Source organism: Anopheles stephensi, chromosome 3, assembly GCF_013141755.1.
Source record: "Anopheles stephensi strain Indian chromosome 3, UCI_ANSTEP_V1.0, whole genome shotgun sequence".
In the NCBI taxonomy this organism is placed as follows: Eukaryota; Metazoa; Arthropoda; class Insecta; order Diptera; family Culicidae; genus Anopheles; species Anopheles stephensi.
The window spans coordinates 16709703-16730776 of record NC_050203.1 but is presented as its reverse complement, the minus strand read 5'-3'; the positions used below and the strand labels follow the sequence as shown (position 1 = coordinate 16730776).

The window sequence follows — 21074 nt, the reverse complement described above, 5'->3', positions numbered from 1 at the left end:
AACGCTTCACGGTCTTGGTCTACCGCGCCAATCCTTGATACCCATCACGGTTCATTTCCATCGTCTATCTATCCACTATCCCGGCCGATCTGAAGGGGCACATCAACGTGTCCGTGTGGACGGCTAGAAAGGGTTTCAAGGGTTGTATCGTCCGGTGTCAGTCTCATGACATGACTAGCCTACCGACCCCTGGCGAGTCTAATGCACACGTCATAATTATCGCTCGAGCTCATCATCGTGCTCCATTGTTCATTTCCTTCTGAGCATTTTCCCCTCGAACGCGGCTAAGAGGGCTTCGTCAGTTTTGGACAGTACCTATGTTTCAGAGGCGTATTCGAGTATTGAGAACATTTTATACAGTCCCGGCTTCGTCCGCCGCGACAGGTATTTTAAATGGAGAAGTTTCCTCCATTTTTTTTAGAAGCTGTACGTAGCTTCTCAAACTGAAACCTCAAACTAACGATATCCATGTCATCAGCAAATGCCAGGATCCAAATAGACTTATAGAATGATTATAGAAGGTTCACGATGCTTCCACCTCCAAGTCACGCATGACCCCTCCGTAGCACTAGATTAAAGAAAAGGTGCAGGCCCTTGGAGATAAGAAAAGGGCCCAGAGAGTTTTCCATTCCATTAAATTCCTAACACATTTTCGTGACATCAAAAACATTTAAAACGGCAATACGGCCGTGCTGCCTTTCACGGATAAAAAAAACACATTTAAACACATCAATTCCGAAAACAATGGACGAGAAAATAGGAGAAAACAACGAGTAAACCATTGCTAGGTTTGCATCGTATTGACATGCAAGACGAACAGTTATTATCGCCAGACACGCCATGCCTTAAACCGAACCGAAAAAAGTTTCAGACAATAGTTCATAATTTCACGCGTGCGAGGCAAACAGTTAAATGAGGCAATTCCCCCCCAAAAAATCGTGTAAAACAATCCCCCTCAATCCCAAAAACAGAACCCAAAAACAGTCGCTCAAACAAACTATAAAATGAATTAAAAAAGCAAACCGAAGGCAAACCGTTACGACCGCCGACACGTGCTCCGAACGCGCGCGCGCCTGCAAATGAACAACTTTAACCGGAACTTCACGCAATAAAGTGAACGTCGGAACCTAAAAAATGGTGTTTGGGTGCTAACCAAACCAAAACTTCCCCGTTCTTCTGTCTGGTTCTTCTGGGGAACATAAAAAAAAGCAGAGCGAATGGCCTACAGGCTGTTGGCCCGATTTGTGGGTCCGCATCCGTGGGGATCATCCTCGACCCCGAACACGGGCCCTCGAGATCGATGGCCAAAGGGCATTGAATTCTAAACACGAACTACTGCTACTGCTACCACCGCCAGAAACCCCGGAATGGTAATGAACTGTTTCCCTGGAGGAGCGAGATGTGCGTACGGCCGACTAGCCGGAACATAATTCATCGGCCGAGGTACCGGGCTGGCGGTTATGCTAACAGATTGATCCCGGGCCACCGGCGTTGCTGGCGTAGGTGCGGTACGCGCCCATTGCCCGTGGGTGGGAGACAGAGAAAGAGGATCAATAAAGTACCGGCATATACTACCGGAATATGGTTCGGAAAATTCTGCTGAACTGGCTGCACACGCACACGTACGACCGGATCGAACCGGGTGCGAGTCTGTGTTTGGGTATGTGTTTATTTGGATATAAATCATCGCGATTGGGGGGTGATTGGATGTTGCGTACCGGGGGTTGTCTCGCAGTAGCAAACTCCTTTTAATTCCGATACGTGCGCTACAGGTTACGCTGGTGGGTTAGGGATGCAAACATCAGCTGGTTCTGTTACGGGGTGGCTTACTGTGTCGTTCGTAGGCGCATGGTGTGATACACTGGTGACCGTGGTTTAATTGGAACGGGTATTGGCACTTAGCTAGGGAAAATCTGAACCACGCTACTATAACAATATTCTTTTTGAAGAGAAAAAAGGAAATTTTCTTAGGCAGTACAATGCTATAAAAGTAAGATATTAAACTTTAAAATTATAAAAAAAACATGAAAAATATAAAAAAAAATCATAAAATCATAAAAAGGAGATATATTGGAAACGAAAACTAAATATAAATAATTGACAAAAGAACGAGTCCTATTTAGACACCTTCTCAAATTCATTTTTAAATAAAAACATTTGTCAAAATTCCTCCAACCAGCTAATCGATCTCCCGAAGCCGGAACAAGCCATCGTTCCGGAGGTTTGGAAACGGAGGTGAGAAAAACAAACAAACAAATGGAAGATGACCTGCAAACGATGCTGAAACCCGTTGAGCAAACAGGGCGAACGTGCCTGTTGTCCAGATTCCGTCACGTGTTGCGTTCGGTAAAACCGAATGTCCCTTCCCACCGAAAAAGCATTATCCCACCGTTGGGAAACCATGGGAATTCGAGTGAGTGAGACGCGTTCGATCTCGTTCGTTTGCCTGGTAAATGATTATAGACCACGCAGACACGCACTCGCGCACGCACGACGGATCTTGTGCGATCCCGCACGATTGTCAGGTGCACCACATATCACTACCAGGATCGGACGGCTCGGTGGGGTGAGGGATGAAGCACGCGTAAAAAATATTTGAATTGAATCAATAAAGGCATCGAACGGATGGAATGGATATTCTGGTAAATGTGGAATGTGTTTCGGTGAATTGGTTTTTTCCAACCGATTGACCCACCCGCCCACGACACGCGCACCCAGTCTCTTCTCATCCGTGTGATGAGAGGTGAAGCATGAGTTATGCGCTTGAGCTGAGGGTGATGTTTTCATTGATGCGATCAAGCAAGGGCACGGATTGCAAATAGAAGGCCGAGGTCAAAAAAAAAAGGAAAACACAAACCCCATGGAGAAAATATATTTGAAACAAACAAAAATAGGCACAGCAACAGCACACAACAAAAAAAAAATACCAACCTGCCGGAAAATGAAACACAAACGATGGGATTGAAATCAGGCAGCCAGCCAGCCTATCGGCAGATAAATCACGTACCAGATTGCAATCAATTTCGCCGTGCACAGTGGCGGACAGACGAAACTGAACCGGTTGCGCCGATGATGTTTGCTTTTGTCGGGAAGGGATTTTTACGGGTGCTTGATTGAAATTCGTTGTGTGTAATATTTGTTCAGAATGTATCTGCGTGGTCAGATGCGGCCGGGGGCAGGGGAATGTAAAAATTGTGTTTGCTAGGGTTGTTGAATGTTGGGAGGAACGGTTGAAGCTCGGTAAAAGGGTTGTTTAAATCATTTACAGAAATGTCACGTTCGGAATGCAGATCGGAAACATTAATTGTGCGGGGAAGTAAATTTACTCATACGGTGCGTGACGAGGATTCTCAAACCATTGACAAAAAAAGTTAACTACTTCAGGTGTAATGTTAGTGATAAAACGTAGTAATTTTTAAGGAAAAAGTTGATGATCCCAATTTTCATGATCATTTATTACACTTATATGACGGTATATGCTAATTGAATAGATATGGTGGTCTGGCGTCATTCGCCTGAAGAGCCTAGCCCATCTTAAGACCCTGGTGATTATCATGTGCTAGTCCGCTAGTGTCATTAAAAGTTCGAGACGTCAAAATTAAAATTACAACATTTAAAAAAATCTTCAAAGCTCTAGGCCTGCAAGTTTTAGCTTACTTGACTTTATGTATCAGATACTAAATTTAATGTACTGGGTACAAAGGAACGAACTTGATGGGATTTAATATTGTTCGTGCTGTTTGAAAGACCGACAAGGCTGTCATAATACTCTCTCTCTCTCTTTCTCTCTCTCTCTCTCTCCCTTTTTTTTTGTTTTTAGTCTAACGACCTCTTAGATCATGCCTACCATTTCTGGCTTACTAGACTTATTCATACTACGTACTTGGATAGTCAGTTCTCACTACGGAGGAAAGGTCCGGATGGGATTTGAACCCGGCCCTGTTGTGTGAAGACCTGAGTTCAAAGAGTTTAACTGTTGGTCTATTTATAGTTTATAGTTTATAGTAGCTTGCTTCTGGACTTCTAGTACCCTCATCTGCTTTGGAATCTGGTCTTAAGGCAGTTTTCCTGTTCATAGAAACGTCCTTACAAGACTCTTACCGAGTCGTTCTAATTATGTAGCAGATACATCAGGTAAGTGGAAAATTGGTAAACGTATTCGATTTTGAATTTTATTACTCGTTCCTGCAAGTAGCTACACTTAAAAACTTACCTTCCAGAAATTTAGACATAGTTTATTAAGTTCTATTAAGTTTATCTCCATGCATCCATAAATTATTGTTTTAAACCTGGTTCTTCCATAGCGAAACCTGTCTTGTCCTGCATTCTCTAGCAGGTCGTTGAACCAAAGAGCGTTGTAAGCCTTCTCATATCCCAACCAAGTACAGATTGCGCCAAAACAAATCAATATCCTAATTGAATAAACCCTCCTATATCTCATGCTTAAACCCAATTCAATATCAATCCTCCCTCTTGGCTATAAGTTCAAAGCGAGCAGGACAATTACATTTTCAAATTCGAAAAATATCGTTTTAATTCCATAATCGATGAAAAGGGACCTGGATATGTAGAATCCTTCGGACTGTTTCAAGCTACAACGCCCCGACGCGACTGGCTACTGGAATGCATTTATTATGCAAAATTATTCAAACCCTGGCCTGAGTGGTCTGCATCCGGTGTCGGTACGAGTTCGAATGTTGCATTGTCACGCCAAAAGCGTCAGCTGGACTGAAACTTGCAACCCGAAGTAGTAGTAGTAGAAGAAGAAAAAAAAAACCCCCCCGGCTCCTCAACAACTAACAAAGAATGTCTGCACGTTACATCAATTACATGGTTCCGATTCGTTTGTTGCGAAAATATGGCCACTAGGTCAGAGGCAAACAAATGTTCGAACAAATGCTGAACTAGCAGGTTTTTCCGAGCGCTAGCTATCCCGCCCTGCCTTCCGAGTCACTCCGAGCGTCCGAGTTGGAACACTTTGTCGGATGGTTTTAGTAGTTTGCAGCATGTTCCTACCGTGCTGCTTGCTTCCAAGGTAAAACAGGACGTGTCAAATATGTTCCTCTTGGGGAACCGGAAGGTGCACGAGGATAGGGTGTCTTCTTCACCGCTTCTGGACCGACTTCAGGTTAAGCCGCTGGGTTGAGTGTGTACTTCGAGCAGCATCATCTCCCGAGGCATTGAACGTACTCAGGACCCCGTCTGACGGGGAAGAAACGGCACCTCCTCGCTCAGGTCTAGGCGGAAGGTTTAGAATGAACATGTTGAACGGTCGCTTACCGGGCGAGCCCCGGTGAGGAGAAATTTATTATCAAATTAATTTGATATCTCTGAAGAGTCTGCCGTATCTTCCAGCACGAAGCCGAGCTCTCTCTCTCTCTCCCTCCCTCTCTTTGTATTTGCCAATTGAATCATCGGGTGCATCAGAACGGGGTCCAACTTTTGCTGCTCACTGCAATTTTGTTGCCCTGTGTTAAAGGGATACCGAAAACAAAACCCATCCGTTGGTGCTCGTACCGGTAACCGGGGTAAGGTACGACTATTACAGAGCAAGCCAAACTAGGTTGACGCCCGAGAAGCATGCTGGGGCAGATGGGTGAGGCTGTAGCACTCCAAAAACTCCAAAGGAAACTTTAAATTAGTTTCCCCACGTTCCCACACCCACCACGTGTCCCATGTCGTGGTAAAGTATGCGTCCACAAGATGCTGGACGATTTTTTGTTCTTCCTCTTGGTGGGTTCCAGAGGTTGGTGTCTCTATGCACAGCCCAATAAACACATCCACTTTCGTTTGGAGAGCATCCCTTGAGTGAGACAAATGAATAAAACGGAAGGCAACAGTGGCTTTGGGGAGTGGTTCTTGGCCCTCCCGGGCAAGTTTTGCTAATACCGCAATTAGCTACATGATTCAATTTGTCCCGTTGCTCGATTTGTTTTTGGGGTTGGCGAAGATGTCACCAGAACTGACCCATCCGACCGAATGTCCTGGGTTGCCCATGATGTTTAGAGCGAGAGCTACTGTTCCGATGGCATCAATTAGGCAAATAATCAGCGAATTAAAATTAAAACTTTTATCCTATGGACCTGAGGGCGTTGGCTAAGCGCTAAAGACGCTGCAACATTGTTACACTGCTAGACTGATCCGAATTGCATTCTTGCACCCTGTTACTTTCAGGGATTTAATTAATGGCCCCCTCATTTGGGGCCAATGGTTTGTGAAAATAAAGCGAACATCTTCAACCAACACGGGGCGGGTTTTTGGGCTGTAGACTTACAAAGGTCGGCTGGTCTACTCGCTGCATCGCTCGCTCTTGGTGGGGAAAACACTTTCGCTAAGTGATGAAATCGGGCAGCCGATCGTTCACAACCCGGGATGCGAATAAATTAATACCATTAACGCCTTCGCCTGACGCCGACTTTCGTCTTCGTTTGAAGTTGTTTGGATTGCCCTACAAAAGAAGAATATAGGGACAAGAAGGAAGGCGCACGTTGAGCGTTGAAGAAAGGGATAAAGACTTACGATCTTTGGGAACAATTTGGCAGGTTGCGAACTCGCGGACAGGTCCGGTGTGGCATGGTGTAGCTGATTGGTATTTGATTGGAAATCAGTTCGGTTTTTTGTACGATTGTGTCCCAAATGTAAGATTAATCGTTTGCAACTGTTCGATTGCAATCGAATAAATTACAATTACACTCTTCCGATCGGTGTGAGGCGTTCAATATTCGTGTCGGCTGTCCAAAGAGGATGCCGAAATACTTCAAATTATAATTAGCGAAATTTAATTCAAGACCTTACACTTAGACTTAAAACACTTCCCCAATAGCCGATCGAACTGCAGCAAATCGACTGAAAATTGGACAGCGTGATGGACGTTAATCCAATTAACGTGAGTGCGCCCTTGACTGAACGGAGACGGTGCACAGATATGGTCGTTTGAAGTCATTTATATTAGCCCACTCGCCTTTGCTAAGTGATTCAGTCAGCGGCTTCTAATGAACTGGACCGCTGCTCCCATTCGAATCGATCCAGCTATCCCATTTCACTGCCTGGTCACTGCAGGACTAATGGGAAACGGGGTGGTTCTCCATGTCTAATCCCCAACACTACAAGCACAATCGGTAATCAACGGGCACGAGGGGAACCACATTAAACCACACGTCCACTGTTGCAGCTTTTGCCAATCCGTGCTTGACCGTGTGGTGAGTGTACTGCTTTTGCCCCCCCTGTACCAGTCAGTCCGGCCGTTGATAATTATGATTGATCGAATTGAACAACAGAACCACGACGACGACGGTGGTGGCAAAGTAGTTCCTTCCTCTTACAGTTGGTGCGAAAAACGGAAGCTATAATGTGACTCTTGACATTGAAGGCCATTAGGTTGGTGAAGGTTCACGCTTCCTGCGAATGAGCAGTGACACGCAGCAGTGAACGCCGCGTAATGGCGGTCAATCGTGCTTAATTAAACAATTTGCGAAAGTCGGCAAACTAGTCTCTAGGCTAGTCGTGGTGGTTGGTGCTGGGCCATTAGGAGCATTTTCTTTGCTGCGAGCTTTTAATCTAATGGAGAGCGTAATAGTGATACTGATGCTGAGGAATTGATTTCCAAGTCTAATAGTAGTATGGCTGACCTACGTTTGCTCGTGGTTTATTTTTTAAGGGAGTTTTAAGACCTTGGGCAACCACCTCCCAATCCTTGTTGGTCACGAATATACAAGAGTAAATACTCCATTTGAGGTTCCGGATGTCCGAAGGGTAGGCGATCCTTGATGGGCATTTGTAGGACTATTTGATGAAGCCCATGTGTCTCTGTGTCTAAAAGCTTCTTCACGTGATATTTATAGTGGAACATATAACATGTCTCTGCACTCTTCTGTACTTCTGATAGGATTCTTCATAACCTTTGTGTGGAAAGTGTTGGTTCGCTCTAAAGCTTGTTTGAGACAACTTGAACTTCCCGGTTCTCTGCTAGGCTAGTAGTCGTTGCGTCAAGTATATGTGACTATCCTTGATGACCATGACGATTATGACTCAGTCAGAGTGAAGTTCTTCATATGAACTGTAAGGAGCTTCTAACGAACTCTAAGGAGCTTTTCCACTGCTAAAACATGGACGTATCAGACTGGTTTCGTTCGACTGGACTGCGAGCGAGAGATCTCGTCGATCAGAGTCCTTGTTGTCCAAAGCTCCTACTTCAGAAACTGAAAGGTTACAGATGAAATATTCTTCCACCTTATCTATTTATGTAGTCTCTTTTAATACATTCTATTTGAGGCTCTATGACTCATTGGCGGAATAAACCGCTTTAGAGATCCTAAGCAGAATGGGTCTAGGGGCCACATCGAATCTGTTGATCTGAAGTGGATTTTTCAGTACTAAAAATTATTTTACCTTATACTAAATTTAACCTCTCTTATCGTTTCCTTTTTTCTCGTCTTAGTTTCCTTGTGCCTCAACCACCGGAAAACCCACGTGGCCCTGTTGTGATGTGAGTTCGAAAATTCCTCCCCCCTCCCCCCCGCGCAATATGAACTGTACCGCCATCAACAGCAACCAGATCGAAACGACACCAAACAATCTGCCCCGGCTGATGGGTGGCATGGGCACGGCCACAACACCCTTATCGACCAGCACACCAGCGTCCCGCACGGCCAAAGCCACCATCTGCAGCGGGTCGGGCGGTACGGGCGGTAGCGTGGGGACGACCGTGTTCTTCCACCGCACCACCAACAACCTGCTGGATGTGCCGCACCGCACCAACAGCTCCGAGGAGGAAAACTCACCGACGGAATTGAATACCTGCCGCAAGCTGACGGAAAAGCCACCGTTGGTAAGCGTTCAATTGCATGCGCTGCACAGAGCGAGCGAGTCCCTAAACGAGTGGTTGCCATTTCAGGTGAAACGACTTACGATGGGCATCCTAAGGACGGCGGAAGACAGCCGACCGCTCGTGCACAGCTCATCGTCACCCTCGAGTTCGTCCAGCTCGTCCCAGACGATCTCCGACGGGTACGTCAACGAAGGTATCTGTGCCGATACGGCCGAAACGACCCTTTCGACGACCGTCTTTACCACCACCAGCAAACTGTCCGGCTCGAGTACCTCCACAACCGCTTCGACGATAGCCAGTGCCAGCACCATCCGATCGCCCCTAACACCGGGCCCATCACTCGTAGCATCCTCCGGCACAAGCGGCACAAGCGCACTGCTCGACGGTCCACGGTACAATCATACCGCCACGACGCTGCTCTATCCACCGGCCGTCCCGCTGCGGAACGATAGCCTTAGCCTGAAGGAGCAGCACGAGCTGAAGGGTGCGCCCTGGTTTCAGGCCGGCATACCGCGCGAAATTTCGCTCGAAGTCCTTTCGCGCCAAAATCCGGGCGCGTTTCTTGTCCGCCAAAGCACCACCAAGCCGGGATGCTTTGCGCTGTCGCTACGCGTACCGCCACCGGCACCGAAGGTGGCACACTATCTAATACTAAGAACGATACGGGGGTACAAAATTAAGGTAAGAATAAGGGCATTCGTACGCCATATTCGCTTCTTTAACGGCACCATTTAATCTTCCCCGTTCCCGCAGGGCTTTACGAAAGAGTTTACCTCGCTGAGGGCACTGATAACGCATCACTCGGTAATGCCGGAGCTGTTGCCCGTACCGCTCGCACTGCCGAGACCACCGCAGATCGTGCACCGGCAGGAAGACCCGGAGACGTACGGTTCGCTCAATGACTTCCAGAACATGATTACCGAGTGATAATAGGGTGCGGGAGTGGTTTTCTTTCCGTTCCTGCCGTTTGCCGTACAACAGCCAAGTCTCGCCGGGGGACCACCAATGAAGCGATATGTTGTGTATTTATTCGTTTTCCTCTACAGTATCACTCTACACGATGCCCCAAATGGGAAGGAAAAAAAACCCATTGGAAATTTCTAGTTCTCTCGTTTTTGTTTTTGGTTTCAAAATGTTCTTGTCCAAGTTTGTCTGGTCTGCGCGCCTAAACGTACCACACCACTGTTTGGGTTTTTTTTTTTTTGTTTGGAACGAAGTAGAGCAAAACACCGTTACGGTAGTAAATTTTAAAAAGGTTATTCCTTAACTATTCTCCCCTGCGAAATAAATTCGAATAGGATAAAATTATGCAAAATTAAACCGCTAGTCAAAAGGCAAATACACGGACAGGAAAGGAAAGCAGGACAGGTGAAAGGTGATAGAAGTGAAGGAAGGTGGTAAAAATGCAATTCAACTAATGGCTAAGGAACTGTAAGTAAGCAATACTAATGTGAACAACGGTAGACAAATATTATTGTATTAATCGAGAGGAGAAAAAAGGTAGAAGTAAAGTTATAATACATGTAACGTATAAGTTTGCCGTTACAACAAAAGAAAAGAACCGTGAGAAAGTAGAAGTAAAGCAGTACGTTATCAACTGATCATATACAAAATGAAAGCCAGAAAGTAACGAACGGCATATGTGAATGAGAAAAAATAATACCAAAAAAACCGGGCTACCAAGCTGGCGTGCAATCGGCAGCAGTTGAGGGGAGAATGAGTGCATTATTTAAGTATGTAATTTTTAAATCGTACCGCAAGTTGTAGAAATCTTAGCGAAAAACGGGAATATTCATACTCGTAGTTACAATAACGACTGCCATCATATTACGCTCGCTCGCTCGCTCTCTCTCTCTCTCTCTTTCTTGAGTCGTTGATATGGCCTGAATGTGTTGGGAGGTAAGGGTTTAGGCAAAAGAATTAATATTTTTACTTTCAAAAACACGCTCCTTTTCCTTCTCCGGCTCATTATTGTCAATCACCATTCGTTGTAAAATGGGGCAAAACACTACACCTGCGACTAGTATCGCGTTTAGGAGGTTCATATTTTGAGCTAACAGGGCTTAAAGCATGGCCAAGCGCATGTACGATTCGAATTTAGTTTTTCTGCAAATAATGCTACAAATTCTATTGCGCGTTCTGAGTTTTTGTGTGTGTGTTTGTGTGTGCTTTTCCTTGTTTTTGTTTTAAGCTTCTACTCTAATTACCTACGAAGAGTGATGATTCTTCCGGAAGACTTTGCACCGTTCTAACCGCTGCAGACGTTTTGTGTGCCGATTTATATCTATGTTCCGGATTGCTGTTTTTCTTTTTTGGCCATTTTTCACCGCGATACAAATTGGCAACAGAATACATTTAAATGCGCGCAATACGTGATTCAGCGAACGCTTGCTGAGCTAAACTAACTAAGGCTGGATTCGATTAATCCATGCGACGTACTTTTCCTTTCAAAGCCTAGACGCATACCGCGGGTGGCATCTTCCCCATGGTTTCCCTTTAAACCGTGCAAACACGTAGCACACCAACAGCAGAGAACACCGATGTATGAATAAAATAAACAATTAGTAAAAAAGATCCACAATCGGAGTGAGCTAACATATCACGAAATCTAAGGGCGTTTCACAGGCTCGACGATTTCACCATGGCCCCTTCAGGTTTAAAATATTTGCTGCGAACGGTGCTGAACGAAACGGAGCAGCAGAGAATTTGTAAGCTATGTTTATATACAGAACGTTTAGCGCACTACGCGCAAGCACTAGCATATCGTGCGAGGGCGCAAGAAATGCGGCACTTTCTACCATTTCCTAGTGCTAAAAAAAGCAGTAACTCCTACTACTTTTCCGGGAAAGCAAAATGTACCAAAGCTAAGGCAAACAAGGACTTCAACTATTAAATTACTAAGCGGGAGCATTACATCGCCCGGGAGTATTGCGAAGCTTTGGCTGATTTTAAACTCTCTCTCTCTCTCTCTCTCTCTCTCTCTCTCTCTCTCTCTCTCTCTCTCTCTCTCTGCCTCTCTCTAGTATACGAGGCTTATCCTACGATCGCGGAACACTTTTGCAAACGGCTGGCGTAGTGAAGCAATATTTAAGCTGCTACCAATCAGTGTTCCGGAGTGTTGGCTTTTCGCATAGAAATAATGCTTGTAAAATCGCTTTGTCGTACTAATTATTGTCGCTCGCACAATTCACCCAACTCAACACCCGCTAGAGCGTTTCGTAATTTCTTCTCCAGGATCAGGCCGATTTGCTGCCTGCTGCTTGTCCCGGATGAGATTTGATGCCGTGGTTCCTTAGTCTTCCGAAGCACACATAATTCTATATCCGTTTTTCCAGCAAAATACCGTGTGTACGCTGCTTACGGTTGCTCCGCCGCGTCGGACACATGCTTCCAGCTAAGCAAATCGTTCAGCAGTGCCTCCATAATTGGATTCGGTCCAAGACTTTCCACCTGCAGATCGATATTTAAACGTTAGGGCGGGTGGTTTTAAAATTATGAACACCCCCCCCCAACCTACCTCCTTGCGAGCCTCCTTGTCGAGTGCCTCAAGCACGTCACGTGTGTACTGAAAACTACCCAACTTTTCCAGCAGCGAAATGCAATACCGCTTCACCTCCACATCGCGCGTTCGTTGGCGTAAAATATCTGTTCGTAGGCCCAGTCAGAAAGAGGAAGGAAATAAATTATTCGCTCCGGTCTAATGGCAGCCGTTTTTGGCAGCGTTCCAAAACTGCCGTCCCTGGGATAATACTCACGCAAAACTTGCTTATCGTACTTCTGTGTCTGTATCGCGTGTATGATGAGGAAGCTAAATTTGCCCTCGGTCAGATCCTCACAGTAGCTCTTGTTTTCCGAGTACTCCTTCATGCAGAGATTGCTGTAATCGTCCCGTATTTGAAAGTACAGGCCGAGTATCGCGGCCAGCTTGGTGAAATCCTTCCGATTCGCGCTGAACAGTTGCATCAACCGGATGGCCAACATAAACAGTCCGCCCGTCTTGCGGATCGTCATCTGCTTGTACTCCGATTCGGTTGGGCAGGTAAAATTGTCCCGCCAGTAGATTTCCATACCCTGGCCGCGGTGCAGCTCCAGCAGCTGCTCGGTGTACACCTGCGTCGCTTCCGGATGGCCTAGCTGCTGCACCTTCTCCAGTGCCAAAAATAGAACATAATTGGCCGCGTTGATGGTGCTCGCTACGCCGTAAATTTTGTGCGCCACCGGGATGCCTCTGCGGAGGATAGAATTGTCTTCGATATCGTCGATGCTGGAAGTGTACACAGCGAGAGAAAAAAAAAAAACATCGAACCAAACGGGAAGAATTTTGATCCGGATGGGATGTTTGGGATGTGGTATTTTAGGTGGATGGGATGGTCGAATACAAGATGCAATGTTATTATTACGGTTTGTGAAGCATGTGAGGGTATGGGGTGCCTTTTGCTTTAATATAAACAAACAACAGGCAGCTTCTGCCGCTCGTCAACGGCACTTTAGGGTGGTAAACATTTTACACGGCCACCACACGCATAAGGCAAGCAGTACATGCGTCAGCAAGGGAGAACGCTACTTACAGCAGACTAGAATTGTGCAGCATTTGGACAATCTCACTTATCGCCGCCAGCTTGTCCATCGGTATCGACAGCCAATGGTTAATCGCCAGCGCTAGTTTCATGCGAACCTGCTTACCGGGAATTTGTTCGATATAATTCAACGGTTGCAGTAGTTTCTGTTCCGACCAGAGAAAAGATAAGAAGAAACAAGGCACATTAAGCACATTTGCTCTAATGAGAAGGACATTCCTATTGATCGTCTCCTTGAAGCTTCCAACACTCACCTCATCCTGTTCCTTCTGGGATGATTTATCACAGCATTTGTCCAGTATTTCATTGAATTCGTTCATGTTAAACATTGTTGCGTTCAAGGACCACCACCAAGGTGTTGTAGCGCACTCTGAAAGCTGGTTTTTTTTACGACCGACCGACCGTCGTGCCAAGGTACTTCCGATAGACGAGCACCAGGTACACCACCACCAAGTACAGGAATCACTTTACCAGTGTGTCTCCGATCGATAACTGCTGCTCACTGTGCGCATTCCGTACGCAGAAACCCGAGAGCAATCCTTCCCCCTTTGTATGCCAGCGGTCTGCAGACGCTTGGTTGTCCGCAGTGGAGATGATTTGTTTTTTTTTTCTACCCCCCGTTCCGAACGGATCGATAATTGTTCCGCACTTGCACTTGCCAACGGACCGCAGAGGGACTCGCCAGGGCGACAGTGACTCACTTCACTTACTTTTAATTGTAGTACGCTAAATTTGTAAAGATGAATCAGCTTTCTTTTTGCTTGCGCAGCACGAATTTTCTGTATGGTTCCATAATGTTTACACGATTCTTGGAACGAATGTTATTGTTGCTCAACAGCCATATTGAGTTGACGTGTTGTCAGTTAGTGCGTTTATAACATGCGGTTCAAAAGTGCATTTGGTAAAATTCTGATAAATTAATTATTTTGTATTTTCCTGTAACCTTACACAACATTGTACTCTGTTTCAAATTTCAGTACAGGTTTAGGCAACGTATTGACATTAAAAATGAGCTGACTTTTATGCTAATAAATGCTAAACATCAAAATAGCAATTGAATAGACGTTTCCGCAGGGAGGTTTGTTGACACGGACCATGCCTTCAGGAACGTACGCTGACAAAACTAAACACATTGACGACGACGTGTCATTGCGAAGTGTTTTCGAATGTTGTTTTTCTGGAACGAGAACGTGAGAAACAGGTCTTTTTGGTCGTGCGAAACAAACCGAAATACGGTGGAACTTGTTAAACGGAACCACTAAACACCGCACAATGGCAACAATGCATGCGCATCCGGGACACCCCGGAGGTTCGCGGATGGCTGGCCCACCGCCACTAACGCCATGGTCCCCGGACAAGAAGCACAGTGACCGGGAGCGATGGGTGTGCATCTATCCAGCGTACATTAACCGGAAGAAAACCCGCCAAGAAGGACGCCGAATTCCGAAACAGTGCTGTGTGGATGATCCTTCACCGCAGGAAATACGGGACGTTCTGCAGGCATTGAACATGAACGTGCTGGTCGAGCTGAAACAGTATCCACGAGAGCGAAGCAGGGTATGTATAAGGGACCTCGAGTTAACGCGGAAGAAATTGGTAATTGTCACTTAATTTCATCCCTTCAGGAACTACAATGCCGCGGTCGGATTCGTGTACAGCTGCGCAATGATGACGGTACACCGTTAAACTCGGAATATGCTTCCAGGGACAGTTTGCTGATGCATCTTGGCAAAACCATACCGATGCTGAAGAGTAGACAAACTAAAGCTCCCGAACAATCGCAGGCAGCCGCATCCACCAGCGCTGGACATTCGCAAAAGAAGGGCAAAGGCAAGCGTCGGTAAAAGGGCAAACAGGCAAGTGAACTAACAATGCACCCAATGCAAGAACAGGGTAATAAATGGAAAACACGTCAGCTTGAACTATAATCGTATGTATTTTGGAGCACTTCGTGGTAAAGAAATAGGAGAATCGATTGGAGTAGCTTATTGTAGGGGTTTTTTTTAATTAGGGGACTTTTTTTTCCACCCTCGACCCTGAAGATGACCGGGAGGAGGATTATTTTTAGCTGACATCACAAAGTTCCTCACTCTGTACGCCTAAAGGAGAGAAACAGAACCGAACACAGTCGTTAGGCCGATTTACGGCAGCATCCACTTCGAACCGTTACGTACCCTCGGATTTGGACCACAATTTTTCGTAAAGTTTCGTCGTCGACCGAAACAGGGCCGTCGTCTTCGGGCGGGTACGACGTAACCCGGCTGGGCAACAAATTCATCTGCCTCGTCCGCCTCTTTCTCCCCCTCAGCTAGTACCGCCCCATCGTCTCTCTTTGCTCTCGTGTCCTCGGATTGATCTGCGGAAGAAAGGAAAGATGGGATAGAAATGTTGCAAGCCTTTTTCCTCTTTCGTCTTTCCGTTACCTTTGTCGAAGAAATCCAACGGCAGACATTGCGGATTGTACTCATCGTTTGCGTTAGTGGCAGCATCTGATGCGTCTGCCTCGGCCTTTGTCGGTTGTCCACATCCAGCCCTGATCCAAAGCACCGCAAGTAGGGAAAGCGTAAGTAGTGTGCGCCGTACAATCATCTCTCCTCTGTTTGCGCCCCGTTAGTCGACAGTCAACGAGCTGGAAGGTGTATCATCCGTCGTCATTTTATACCTGTGCGTTATCTAAAACGTGCTTCCGATTAGCGAAATTCTTCCGGTTTACTTCAACGCAAAGTTATCTGCACCGAAAGGGAGACGTGTCTTCGGGAAAGTTTTAGTCTTGTTTACTTATTTTTAGCTAGATTGGAATAGAACCTGGCTGGAATGAATCGTTAGTTGAGAATATATGTTTCAGAAGGAGAGTTTAGTTCTTGCGGAGCACGTGCTTGCTTAACACCGGTGCTGGTAATGGCGGCTAGCTTTAAAATGTTTTTTACGTAGAGTTTTACTTTGTCATCATGAGTTCTAAAATTAAAAACAAAAAACAGTACGTTCTTCTGAGTTACAAAATCCCATGTAACTGTTCAACTTTTATTCCTTAACCGTAACTATTAATCTAAACACTAGGGAGTATATCAAACCGTAAAACTAGAAAACCTTCTCGCAACAAGAAAACTGTATCCTGCATGTTCCTTATGTTAGGTTCATAACTTCAGACTCCTCCGTCCAATCCTTGACCGTCGTAGGTCGCGTCACAGGCAGCGTAGCATCACTCGTTTCGGTTTCCATCACTGTTCTGCCGAGCTGTTCCGGCGCATCCGAAACCGCGACCCGTTTGATGGCAAAGTTGGAGAACAGAATCTTATGAAATCCTACGGGCGTTTTGGCACGCCGGCCGAATCGTGTACGGGAGGAACGTTTCTGTGGCAGTTGAATGAAGAGATCGTACACGAGGCCCAGCTTTTCACTGTTGGCCTTAATCAGGTCGATACATTTGGCGTCTGGGTGGAAAGGTGGAGAAGCGATTAAGAACATGTCCCTTAACCATGGGCAATTAGGTCCTTACGTTCGGTCGGATCCTGGCTGCATTCGCAGATACACTCCTCACCACAGTAGAACCCATTGCAGGTTGGGCAGAAGCTGCACAGATCACGGCACGATCGCTGCTGATCAAGGAAGTGGTCACTGCTGTCGTTGAAATCGGGCGCATAAATTGAAGCCGGTTGAACCTCTGAAATTCGGCGAAAGTTTAGTGGCTTTGAATTCGTGACCGTGCTAGCGCCCGTACTTACCGTCCACGTGGACCGACACCAGAAGAAGCACGGCCGTTCCCGCTAGCACTAGAAACCATCGCTGTCCCCGTTGCTGCATTGTGATCTCTCGGTGGGCTGTAGACTAAATGACCAGCTGGAACTGGAATTTCCTCACGCTTGGTGACCACCACTGTTTTGGTTCGCGGAACTTATCACCGTCCGCTGGTCGGCATATTTAGACTTACCGACAAGCAGGGTAAGTCAAACAAAACTGTTTGTTTTGGACACCTCAAAACCTTCGCACTCTAGGTGAGCATAGCAATTTCCACCGCGAGCAAATTATCAAGGTTGTGGCACAGAATGACACTATCCGCTTTAACCTGACTCACTCGGACCGTTGGGGAACGATTGTTCTTACTGCTTGTTCAACATTCCACGGTGTGACGGAGTGACGTGAGCTAACGGAGTTTTCAGAACGACAACCACGCTCTCTGTACTAGCTTCTCCAATTGGAAACGGATGATATATGGGACACTTTTGGGGGCCCATTGATAGCTTACTTACCGTTTGCACGTGATACGACAAGTCGTTCTTTAAATCTTGTATTGCTGAATTTGAAGACAACAATAAAGTCAGTTATGGATGTCATAAAGGTCATACTTTTGAAGACATTAAGGGCCTTCACGGTGATCTAGCTGGTTGCGGTGCCAGTTGCATCAGCACACATAGAGATCTATATCAGGACCGCTATCTCGGAGGCAGGATTTACTAACCAACTAAGGGTAACTCAAGTTAGGGAAGTCAGAGACACAGTAGATTAAGACCTCTTGAGGTTGAATAGCCAATTCTACCAGACATCTCCAGCGCATTTCTCATAAATCCACTGTCCGTAACTTGTGGATCAACTGGCTACCAAGAACCAGGTTGTTTGGTATCACATTAAGTACATCCTTCTATATGTAGGTGATCGACAAAATTTCTCATAAAGATGGAACGAAAAAAAAAATTCCTTGAGCTTGAACAAATAAGAGGATTAAAACAAGTTCTTTATTGAAAAAAGTTTGTAATTGTTTTAAAAGTCTTTCAGATTTATTAGATATTAAAAAAATAAAACCCACAAAACCCGGCATACGAACAAACTTCACCTTGTTCTGACCAGAGCTGAGACTCGCCCAGGGAACTTTTACTATCTTATGGGTACTATCTTCTCTGACTGATTTTTTTTATTGGAAAGAAATTATTAGACAAACTCATCAGACCTCGCTAAAAGTGTGTGCTTGTGTGTTTAAATAAGTGATTCCTGGAGTGGTTAGAAACTTAACATTTATGCTGCTCAACGCTCCTTTACCCTCTGCCTCACATCGTTTATCGAGCGGCAGGTCGGTTCTGGATACGCTTACGCTCTCGCCTCAACTTGGCACGCCGCTTGGCAATCAACAGTGCCATCTTCTCCTTCAAGGCGGCCGCTTTTTCCCTCAGCAGAGTACGGAAAACACCTACCCGTTCGACGCGATTCATACCGGGCCGGCGGGTGCGTGTCCGGCGCGTCGGTTTGGTGGCCGGTATCCGCTCGATGCTGTGATTGAACACGATCTGATCACCATCGGGATCGTTCACCACCACGCTGTACTTGAGCTCTGGAACGATAAACCGATCGTCGATTAGAGTAGGATGCTCCGGTAGACCGCTGCATCGAGCTACTACTCACTATTCTTATCACAGCTTATGATGCGTGGTTTAATGTTGCAGTTTGTTTCATCCACCGGTTCGGGATCACCGGCCTGGGCACTGCAGATGATCAGTGCTAAAGACAAGTCTCCTTGAAAACTTTGCTGACTGCAAGATGCTTCCTGTCCCCTTACTTACCGACGGAGAAAGCCAACAGGCACTTTCTCCCAAAGTCCGACCACATGGCTGCTGCTTAGTGAAACTGTGCAAGCTGCTGACGTTCGGCTATACTGCTGACTGGTTCAGTTCCGGCTCCAGCAGTGAAATGGAGTCGGTTCTGCTGAAAGAGGCACATTTACTCCGTTTTACCCGGGAGCGCTGGTTGGTCTAGGCTTTAAAGAAACAACAGGCAAACGGGTGGTCCATGCAGAAGAGCTAGGTCCGTGAAGGTTGCTGTGTTGAACTTTGCTGGAAATGGTGGACAGGGCTGTATGTTTACGAGCAGGACATAAACAGCAAATCCTGCCCGCTGGTTGTTGTTTTGAGCAAACAACACATGCATCCGATGTTGTTTTTTGGGGTGGCGCGATTGTTGTTGCGTTACTGCATGCGTCGCTTGCCGGTGAGCTCAGTCACCTGAGTTTGGGGGTTGACGTAGGAAGCTAAATGGTTGGTACGCTTTCTGGTGGTTGGCTTATGTGTGAGTTTTTTAGCATGGGGCAAAGACCGTGAGTGACAGTCATGGATTTTTATGGTAAAAATAATAATCTAGACCTATTGTAGGCACTGAAATTTATGGCTAATTTGTTTGATTGCTTTTATAGATAAATTTCAATTTTTATGCAAACATTTTGGAAGTAGAAGAAGTGATAGAAACGATTTAACAATTCGGGTTCATACTGTTCATTTAGGTGATCCTTGTTTGCTTGAGGGATCGGCCAATGCCTCGAGCGATCTGGAGGCAGAGACTATAGCGGAGACCTACTCTAACACGCCAGCGTCAAGGATCAAATCCCGTCCATACCATCTCCAGAATCATGAGTAATGCTCAACTTAGTTGAACCAGCAATTGCAGGCCAAGACGTCTTGAGGTTTTAGAACCACAAATACTGAACTCGGCTTGGAAAACCTCGGTGGCTGGAAAAGATTGTAGCCTCAACTAAGAACAATAAATTGAGGGTAAGAAAAGAGTTTAAGTATTCCACTCACTTTCTCATTTCTGTTGATCAATCTGCTTTATTTACTCCATCTTGTGTGCTTTTCATATCAATCTTTAAGTGCTTTGTGTCATATGGATTATTCATGTTTTGGATTTATGTAGTTTTTACTGTCACTTTTATATCTTCTTTATATTATTTAGCTTTTTAAAACTTGATTTTAGTTTTTTTTTCTTATTTGTTTTTTCAAATCAATTTTTCTTTATTTTTTGCGTATTCGTAAGGTATCTAAATTATAAATTATGTTGTTCTATTTTTAAATTTTATGTTCCCTTTTTTTGTTCGAGATCATATTATGGATAAAATACAAAAAAGTCCGAGAATTACAATTTCCCACACCAGTTTGTTGCAACATAATATGCAACTTTGCTTTATTTCACAGTAAAAATATACAAATTATATGCCTTAATTAGAGTATTCTCGTGTGTAAAGAACTAAGCCGTGTCTTACGTGGCGGCAGGCGGCTGTGTTGTGACCTGTGAAATAGATCGAATCAGAGAACGAAATGAAGTGTGTTCCTACACGTCCAAAATCATATCTCAACCCTTACCCGTCGTTTACGAGCATTCCGGTTAGTGCGTCGATTTTGTATCCGTTCCTTACGTCTTTCGAGCCGACGTTTCCTCGGTGTGTCTCGCTTGGTACGCTGCACTGGCATCACGATACGGGTGGCGGCCGCATCCAGCACCTTCAGGTCATACTCGATGCCCAGAATGTTGTTCGTTTCACGCACGAACTGGAAGCAGCGTGATTCTGTGGAACAGACAGCAAAGCAGATAGAAACAGCTCACAGAAAATGAAACAAGCACCATATAGACTAACTTTCTGCTGGATTGGGACAGTAGCAAAGGCAGAGGTTCTCCTCCGGGACAAAGGCGGCCGTACAGTTGCAGTTGTTGCAGTACGATTTGCACGACCAATCCTTGATGCCCGTTTCCAGCTCGTCTTCGAGGGTGAGCTCGTAAGCGGTGATCGGAAGGGCAAAGGCTAAGAGTCCCAACGCCACCGCCAGTGATGTGACAACCCGTTGACCCATGGCCGTGGTGGTTTCGAATGTTGCGGCTGAAGTTCTGCCGGTGCTAGTCGGGCTAAGAATTCTTCG

General features: G+C 45.7%; 6 protein-coding genes across 13 annotated transcripts in view; 2 read left to right on the top strand and 4 right to left on the bottom strand.

Moving 5' to 3' along the window:
• The window catches only part of LOC118512686 (tensin-4-like), a 59810-nt gene extending 48411 nt beyond the window's left edge, over positions 1 to 11399 (top strand). For 7 of the 8 annotated variants that reach the window (XM_036057473.1, XM_036057475.1, XM_036057471.1 and 4 more), the window contains exons 4-7: positions 8438 to 8485; positions 8548 to 8827; positions 8894 to 9508; positions 9581 to 11399. In XM_036057473.1, coding sequence (XP_035913366.1) covers positions 8438 to 8485; positions 8548 to 8827; positions 8894 to 9508; positions 9581 to 9754 — 1117 coding nt within the window. In that variant the 3' untranslated portion in view covers positions 9755 to 11399. Of the gene's footprint in view, positions 1 to 8437; positions 8828 to 8893; positions 9509 to 9580 lie in introns of all 8 variants that reach the window. The other variant, XM_036057476.1, reaches the window with a different exon arrangement.
• LOC118512687 (geranylgeranyl pyrophosphate synthase) lies at positions 9834 to 14239 on the bottom strand. The gene is made up of 5 exons (XM_036057477.1): positions 13659 to 14239; positions 13396 to 13550; positions 12583 to 13091; positions 12345 to 12472; positions 9834 to 12277 (listed from the first exon to the last, which is right to left on the bottom strand). The coding sequence occupies exons 1-5, from the start codon at positions 13731 to 13733 to the stop codon at positions 12185 to 12187; spliced, it is 960 nt and encodes a 319-aa protein (XP_035913370.1). The 5' UTR covers positions 13734 to 14239; the 3' UTR covers positions 9834 to 12184.
• Positions 14240 to 14512: 273 nt separating this feature from the next.
• On the top strand, positions 14513 to 15335 carry LOC118512681 (signal recognition particle 19 kDa protein). Its single transcript, XM_036057464.1, has 2 exons — positions 14513 to 14961; positions 15030 to 15335. Exons 1-2 carry the CDS (start codon positions 14677 to 14679, stop codon positions 15246 to 15248), a joined length of 504 nt encoding a protein of 167 aa, XP_035913357.1. The 5' UTR covers positions 14513 to 14676; the 3' UTR covers positions 15249 to 15335.
• On the bottom strand, positions 15322 to 16037 carry LOC118512683. Its single transcript, XM_036057466.1, has 2 exons — positions 15828 to 16037; positions 15322 to 15760 (listed from the first exon to the last, which is right to left on the bottom strand). Exons 1-2 carry the CDS (start codon positions 15991 to 15993, stop codon positions 15546 to 15548), a joined length of 381 nt encoding a protein of 126 aa, XP_035913359.1. The 5' UTR covers positions 15994 to 16037; the 3' UTR covers positions 15322 to 15545.
• Positions 16038 to 16219: 182 nt separating this feature from the next.
• Positions 16220 to 18419, bottom strand: LOC118512680. Its single transcript, XM_036057463.1, has 3 exons — positions 17127 to 18419; positions 16901 to 17065; positions 16220 to 16835 (listed from the first exon to the last, which is right to left on the bottom strand). Exons 1-3 carry the CDS (start codon positions 17203 to 17205, stop codon positions 16528 to 16530), a joined length of 552 nt encoding a protein of 183 aa, XP_035913356.1. The 5' UTR covers positions 17206 to 18419; the 3' UTR covers positions 16220 to 16527.
• Positions 18420 to 20485: 2066 nt separating this feature from the next.
• Positions 20486 to 21070, bottom strand: LOC118512682. The gene is made up of 2 exons (XM_036057465.1): positions 20795 to 21070; positions 20486 to 20725 (listed from the first exon to the last, which is right to left on the bottom strand). The coding sequence occupies exons 1-2, from the start codon at positions 21006 to 21008 to the stop codon at positions 20505 to 20507; spliced, it is 435 nt and encodes a 144-aa protein (XP_035913358.1). The 5' UTR covers positions 21009 to 21070; the 3' UTR covers positions 20486 to 20504.
• Positions 21071 to 21074: the final 4 nt, after the last annotated feature.

Bases quoted from the DNA above. Each gene is read 5' to 3' on its own strand.
- LOC118512682 (XM_036057465.1), bottom strand. From the start codon at position 21,008: ATGGGTCAACGGGTTGTCACATCACTGGCGGTGGCGTTGGGACTCTTA. The intron at 20,726-20,794 runs GTTAGTCTATAT...TCTGTTCCACAG, and splicing joins CTGTCCCAATCCAGCAGAAA to AATCACGCTGCTTCCAGTTC.
- LOC118512683 (XM_036057466.1), bottom strand. From the start codon at position 15,993: ATGATTGTACGGCGCACACTACTTACGCTTTCCCTACTTGCGGTGCTT. The intron at 15,761-15,827 runs GTAACGGAAAGA...TTTCTTCCGCAG, and splicing joins GTTGGATTTCTTCGACAAAG to ATCAATCCGAGGACACGAGA.
- LOC118512687 (XM_036057477.1), bottom strand. From the start codon at position 13,733: ATGTTTAACATGAACGAATTCAATGAAATACTGGACAAATGCTGTGAT. The intron at 12,473-12,582 runs GTGAGTATTATC...GCCTACGAACAG, and splicing joins GTACGATAAGCAAGTTTTGC to ATATTTTACGCCAACGAACG. The intron at 12,278-12,344 runs GTAGGTTGGGGG...ATCGATCTGCAG, and splicing joins ACAAGGAGGCTCGCAAGGAG to GTGGAAAGTCTTGGACCGAA.
- LOC118512681 (XM_036057464.1), top strand. From the start codon at position 14,677: ATGGCAACAATGCATGCGCATCCGGGACACCCCGGAGGTTCGCGGATG. The intron at 14,962-15,029 runs GTATGTATAAGG...TCATCCCTTCAG, and splicing joins ATCCACGAGAGCGAAGCAGG to GAACTACAATGCCGCGGTCG.
- LOC118512680 (XM_036057463.1), bottom strand. From the start codon at position 17,205: ATGCAGCAACGGGGACAGCGATGGTTTCTAGTGCTAGCGGGAACGGCC. The intron at 17,066-17,126 runs GTAAGTACGGGC...GCCGAATTTCAG, and splicing joins GGTGTCGGTCCACGTGGACG to AGGTTCAACCGGCTTCAATT. The intron at 16,836-16,900 runs GTAAGGACCTAA...CTTTCCACCCAG, and splicing joins CAGCCAGGATCCGACCGAAC to ACGCCAAATGTATCGACCTG.